This window comes from Cynoglossus semilaevis, chromosome W, assembly GCF_000523025.1.
Source record: "Cynoglossus semilaevis isolate Cse_v1.0 chromosome W, Cse_v1.0, whole genome shotgun sequence".
In the NCBI taxonomy this organism is placed as follows: Eukaryota; Metazoa; Chordata; class Actinopteri; order Pleuronectiformes; family Cynoglossidae; genus Cynoglossus; species Cynoglossus semilaevis.
This window is the reverse complement of record NC_024327.1, coordinates 5,496,883-5,503,884: the sequence shown is the minus strand read 5'-3', so window position 1 is coordinate 5,503,884 and position 7,002 is coordinate 5,496,883. Positions and strand designations below refer to the sequence as shown.

Genomic DNA, 7,002 nt, shown 5'->3' with positions numbered 1-7,002 from the left:
CTCCCTTGGTAAATAAAATCATCATTTAGAAACTGCATTTTCTATTTCCTTGGGTTGTCTCTGTGTCATACTAAAATTGGTTTGATGATCTGAAACCTTTGTGTGTGATAAATATGCAAAAAACACAGAAACCAGGAAGGGGGCAAATACTTTTTCACGGCACTGTACACTGCCAATATCATTAGTTTTCAAAATGTCCAATTAGTCAGCTTCACACCTATTACTAAGTCCAGAAAGATTTTATACATTACATTAATCAATCAGAGGGTGAAATACAGTACATATGACAAAGGATTAAAGGGGTTTGCCATATATTAGGAACCAGAAAAAGGTAGCCATTTACTATTATATGTAGTAGTCAACATCGTCAACCAATGAAAAAAAAAAACAATTGAGTTTTTCACGTTTGATACCAATACTGCAAATTCGAGTATGTGCTGATACTGATATCCATCCAATACCTTTTCTCCTTGAGCATGTTGCGAGCTGCGCTTATTGAACTTGGGTATTGGATCAAATGGGCTATAGTTGTATTTTTTAACAATCTTTCCTTAAATTTAGATCAGATACTGATACAGAGTATCGGATGAAGCCATCCCCACTATTAAGCGGTCAGTGTTACATTTTGGTTAACATGTCTATGAAGATTCTCAGTCATCCAGGTCATGGTCAAGGTTGAAGAGTTCTGTTAGGGAACTGGACGTGAATTTTCTCAAAGAAGACGTTTCGCCGCATATCTAAGAGGCTTCTTCAGTTCTAACTGGTGATGGGGAGTATAGCAAATATATACTCTGGGTGTGACAAAGGATAAAGCTACTTCAGCTCCCCCCTGTTGGGTGGGGCGTTGGGGTCAACTGGGAAAGTGTAAACAGTCGTTAGGAGCCTGATGGGTTGTTGTGATCCTCATCAGAATGGTTTCGGTCACATTCCCCTTTGTTGTGGGAAACTGAGGAGAATCGTTTGGGTATTGTTCCTAAGAGTGCTTTGTATATGAGTGATAGGTTGTGTCTTATCCCACCTCTTCTGTTTTACCCTTCTCTCAAACCATCTGTCTTCCTTGGCCAAAATGTGAACATTGTTGTCCTCAAAGGAGTGTGTTTTGTCCTTGAGGTGTATGTGAACAGCCGAGTCCTGTCCTGAGGAGTTGGCTCTCCCATGTTGGGCCATGCGCCTGTGTAGCGGTTGTTTGGTCTCCCCAATGTACAGGTCCGTACACTCTTCACTGCACTGAATGGCATAAACCACAGCTTGTTTTTTGGTGTCTTGTCTTTGGGATGAACCAGTTTTTGCCTCAGGGTGTTACCGGGTTTGAAGTGTACAGGGATCTGGTGTTGGTTAAAGATCCTCCTGAGTTTTTCCGAAACTTTCCTCCCTCTTTATGGGCCTCTTTTTGTTAGTTTTTAAAAAAGCTCATCTGGGATAGCCACAGGTCTTAAGGGCTGTCCTAATGTCTCCCTGTTCTCCCATCCTAAGTCTGTTGGTGGTGGGAATGGTGTCTGCCCGTGACTGTAGGGTTCTGATGACTACTAATTTGTTCACCAGTGGGTGGTGCGAGTCAAAACGGAGATACTGGTCGGTGTGAGTTAGTTTCCTCTACACCTCTATGTTGAGGTGTCTATCCTCTGTGATATGAACCTCACAGTCCAGGAATGCAAGACTGTTGTTTTTCACATCTTCTCTGGTGAACTTGATGTTCCTGTCCACCTCGTTGATGTGGTCTGTGAAGTTGTTGACCTCATGGACCTTGATTTTGACCCAGGTGTCGTCCACATATCGGAACCAGTGGCTGGGTGATGTTCCCACGTAGGAGTGTAGCGCTCGGCTCTCCACTTCCTCCATGTAAAGATGCGCTACTATGGGAGACACAGGAGAGCCCATAGCGCAGCCATGCTTCTGTCTGTAAAAAAACTCGTTGAACTGGAAGTAAGTAGTGGTGAGGCAGAAATCCAGAAGGGCACAAATGTGGTCAATGGTCAGGTAAGTTCTTACCAGCAGGGTGTGGTCTTGTTTTGGTTAACAATTCAGTGGAAAAAAGAATTTTTTCCATTTCAGAGTATTTTGTAATGAACTTTAAGTGCTGGACTACTTATTACTGTTTTATTAGATTATGTTGTGTCTCTATAATCCCATGTGGAAGAGTGTAAATGACATTTCCTTCCTAAAAGTAATAAATTAATCCATGATTTATCAAGTCACCTTTTGTTGCACATAATCCAGAATGTTTTTGAAGTCCAGGTCGTCGTAGTAGTGTTTGATTCCTTCTCGTATGCTGCTCTGGAACAAGGCAATGGTCTGAATGCAGCAGAAAACGGTGGTGGTCATAGGGTGAGATAGGGTAAAAAAAACAGCAAGGTGACCCAACTGTGACAACAGGCTGTCATTTGAGACAGAGTAGAACCGCAAGCAGTGTAATCTATGAGAACTACAGACACTAAGCCATTTACCTTCTTTTCAAATATCAGAGCAGCTGTGAGTGCAATGGCCTGCAGGAGCAGCAACACACAGAGGACACACAGGAACTGTGGAGGAAGAAGACAGAATCCTTAGAGTAACAGAATGTACGACCCACACCAAAGAGTCCTGCACTTCTACAGCTCTTTATAGAGTTAGTGTACAAGCCCACATCAATCTGAATATGAAAAAATAAAATAGCCAATATTTTGGGTCTTTCTCTTTGCATCCCTTTGTTTACCGCATTTTCCGGACCATAAGGCGCACCGCATTATAAGGCACACTATCAATGAACGGGAATATTTTCATACATAAGGTGCACCGGGTTATAAGGTGCATTAAGCAGAACAAAACAGTCAGTGAAACAATTAAGCGGAACAATCAAGCATGCCCGGATCCCTCTCGTCATTCTCTGATTCAGTCTCGTTGCTGTTAATTAGCTGTTCAGTGATGATTCCGGCCTTCGTGAAAGCTCGGACGACATGTCGGACTAATACCTTAGCCAAGGCATCCACGATCTATAAGCAGATAGTGGCGTAACCCACCCAGCGTTGCCTCCCTGTCTTAGTGAATGTGTGTTCGCCTTCTGTCATCCAATGCTCCCAGGCAGCTTGCAATTTAACTTTGAACGCCCTGTTAACACCAATATTTAGCGGTTGGAATTCTGTGGTTAATCCACCCGGAATGATGGCAAGCCCCGAATTAATTTGCTTCACTTGGGTTTTGACAATGAGATGGGCACGCATGGACCAATAGGGATGGAGATTTGTGGAAAAGGGTAGTGACCTAAGTTGGACACTGGAGGACGCGGTTGTTGTTGTTGTTGGCCCCTCCAGAGTCAGCCGGTTGTCACTATTTTTGTTCTGGGTGGTCACCTTATTGTTGTTTTGACGCTGTTCCGTGCGGAAGTGCGGATGTTGTTTTGCAGGGAGAGTGTGTGTTTTTCCTGTATCGATAAAAAAAGCAGAAATAAAAAGAGTTTTTGACCACGAAAAAATCGACAGCCATGCGTCTGAGTCGTCCTGCATCGCACCATACATCAAAAACACAACTCCGTCTCCGGGTGTTTGGAGGCACGACGCGACGTTGCACGGATATGGGTTACACAACCATACTGTAACAATTGTTGTTGATCATCTTCTAATTGTGATAACAGAGTTAAACGTAGTGGCGCTTTGGCCCAGAGGCAATGTCTCTGTCATTGGTGTGGAACCCCAGGGTTCACCTCCTGGGAAAGTTCGAATCCCGGTTAGGGCGGTTGGTACCTTCCAGTGGACTCACCACCCGCAGGAAGGTTTGGTACGGTGCAATGTGATTTGGGTGGCGACTGCTGCCCCCGCGACCCGGTAACGGATAAGCGGATGAAAATGGATGGATGGATGGATGGAGTTAAACGTCATTGTTGGCTCCCAGTGTGCTTTAGTTGTGTGTCATCATGTGTGATGCGCTGTGTGGTTTGGCTTTATAAAATCGGTTCGAGCTCAGTAAGCGCAGAAGTAATACATAAGGCACACCAGGTTATAAGGCACATTGTCAAGTTTTGAGAAAATTAAAGGCTTTTAAGTGCGCCTTATAGTACGGAAAATATGGTACTTCACATAGACTAATTAGAGAAGAACATCCCAACAGCCTTTGAGCTTCTCTGCTGTTTATGCCAACTGCAACAGCTGTCCTTTTGGATGTGAAGAGAAAACTGGGTATCTGAAGCCAAAAATCACTTAAATGCATCATAGTATGTTTACATTACTGTTATTGTTTACATAAGTGACCGTTTGTGCTGCGCGCTGCTTAAAAATTACATCTGCTTCAGTCGAAAAACATTTTATACACCCAGGCATGTCAGTGGACCTACAGTCTACTGCAGCATGTCTATGATTGGGTAACTAGAATAGACTGAACCTAAAGAAAGGACTTTAGTATGCACTGAATGGATTTGTTATTACACACTGCTGTTTCTAAAATATAGGCTACAGTTTCTTTGAGGAGCTTATTCAGAACTGAAGAAGCCTCTTCAATGAGAGGTGAAACGTCTTCAAGACACTCAGTCCAGTTGCCCTCGATGTAACTATTTTTTGATAAGATGACCTGGATGACTGAGAAGCTTACTTCTCATTATGTCACATATCTACGGTGGCTTGTAGAACATGTTGAGAGTTTCTTTCAAAGCTTTGATGATGTCGTTGTCCTCAACAATATTAATCAGTCTACAGTCTCTCACAATCCATTTGACAACTGCGTCAGTGAGCTTGACTTATTTACTGCCTTGTGCTCCATGAAGATGGTCAACTCATCTGACTAGAAGTTAAAGCCTGTAAACTGACAAATGTTTGTATTAACTTACAGTTATAGTCACACTCTCTTCCACCATCATTCCTACCATGTGCAGCAGAGTCTTGTTGTCCCTGAGGGATCCCACCATGCCCACCACCGACACAGTGAACATCACCAGGCCCAGCAGAATTAGCACCACAGCAGGAGCAAGGAAAAGACCCTCCAGGGTGTGGTTCTTCTGTCTCTCCACTTCAGCATAGAGTCCAACACACAGCACACAAAGACCCATAAGCTGAAGGAGAGAAAAATATGTCGTTAAAAAGGAAGTGATGCTTTTGGATGTAAATAGTAATGACCGACACGAGGGATGAAGTATACCTAGAAAAGCTTCTCCTCTTTGGGTTTAAATCGCTTAATAAAAGACACATCACACATTAGTGTAACAAAACTATTAAGATTTCTGTTGTATTAAAAAAAGCTCCCAGCTGCAAGTAAAATGCATTTTATACAAGTATTTACTTCTGGCTTTTCTTCTGTGCTGAGATGACCAGACTAAAAAAAAAAAAATCACAATAGGACATATTGTGATTTTTTTAATAATGTCTGCTTTGCGCTGCGTAAGAAGACTTTCGGCAGAATGAGGCTCGTGTCCACATCAACTATAAGCACTTGCACTTTCTATAATTGTGGAATGAAGTGAAGTGGACATGTTCTCTGTCTTGATAGCAGACACAGACAGGACCAGAGTACAGTGATTTTAACTGCCTTTTTTCCTAAGCAGTTTTTTTATATACATCTTGGTACAATTTCCTTTTATACACAGAAAAAATTGTAGTTACGCATCTGTTATTGAAAGGAAAACCAACAATGGCCATTGAAATAAACAACAATAAACAAAACAAACTATGGAACTGACCAGGACCAAAATGATGGTACCCCTAATTCAATATACTGTTGCACAACCTTCCTCCATGTTTCACATTAGGGACTATGTGCCTTGCCAAAAAGCTCCAGTTTTGTCTCATCTGTCCAAAGGACATTCGCACGGAAGCTTTGTGGCTTGTCAATATGCATTGTGGTATTTCTTTTACGATTTGCTATCAAGAGTTGTGTCCTCCTTGGCATCTCATAAAGTCCACTTTGGCTCAAATAGTGACAGATGGGGTGGTCATTTATGTACCTTGACTTTGGGGTTCACCTTTAATTTATTTGGAGGTTGTTTTGGGCTTTTTGGTTACCATTGGTATTATCTGTAGCTTCAAATTATAATCAATTTCCCTCTTGCGGCCACATCCAGGGAGATTGGCTCCAGTCCTGTTAACCTTAAACTTCTTACCTTTAACATGCTCGTCTATAATTTTCTGTCTAACCTCCTGAGACAACGCTCCCCTTCACCTTCTGTGGTCCATGTGCAGTGCTGTATACATACGAGTGACTACTTTTCACTCATTAAATAGGCAGACAAATTTGTAGAAATTTCTGATGTTGAAGTTTTTCAATCTTTTCTAGGGTTACCATTTGTTTTTTGTTTTATGACTCTGTTGAACCACAATTCAAGCACAATGTCTGATTTCATTGGTTAATTTTTAGATTTTTTTTTCTATTTATTATTACTTTTGTGGTGGCGATTTGGTCCAGAGGCAAAGTCTCTGCCATTGGTGTGGAACCCCAGGGTTCACCTCCTGGGCAAGATCAAATCCCTGTTAAGGCGGTTGGTACCTTCCAGTGGACTCACCACCCGCAGGAAGGTTCAGGGAGGTTGGTACGGTGCAATGTGATTTGGGTGGCGACTTCTGCCCCCACAACGGTAATGAATAACCGGACGAAAATGGATGGATGGATATTACTTTTGTCAGTTTCAAGTTATTTGGACACACTAGATTTATAATCTGAATTGTATCTCTTAGTGTGTCATAAAACAAGAAATATGTTGAAAAATGAATTGAATTGCTGTTCAGAAACCCTAATTCATCTCATTTAAGTAAAGTCAATAGATATAGGGGATTAAACAATATTAATGTTCCTACTGAAAAGAGGCGGAAACTGGCTCCCACTTCCTACTTACAGTGGCTTGAAAAAGTATTCATACCCCTTGAACTTTCCCACATTCTGTCACGTTTCGACCACAAACATAAATATATTTTATTGGCATTTTAGATAAAAGATCAACATAAAGCGACACACAATTGTGAAGTAGAAGGAAAATTATACATGACTTTAAATTGTTTTTAGAAATAAAAAACTGAAAAATGTGGCGTGCAAAAGTATTCAGCCCCCTTT

General features: G+C 41.8%; 1 protein-coding gene across 1 annotated transcript in view; it reads right to left on the bottom strand.

Annotated features, from left to right (window-relative positions):
• The window catches only part of LOC103397027 (tetraspanin-15-like), a 25,171-nt gene that overhangs the window by 14,681 nt on the left and 3,488 nt on the right, over window positions 1–7,002 (bottom strand). Inside the window, exons 2-4 of the mRNA XM_008335278.3 lie at window positions 4,829–5,014; window positions 2,445–2,519; window positions 2,197–2,292 (exon numbers count right to left, since the gene is read on the bottom strand). Coding sequence (XP_008333500.1) covers window positions 2,197–2,292; window positions 2,445–2,519; window positions 4,829–5,014 — 357 coding nt within the window. The remainder of the gene's footprint in view (window positions 1–2,196; window positions 2,293–2,444; window positions 2,520–4,828; window positions 5,015–7,002) is intronic.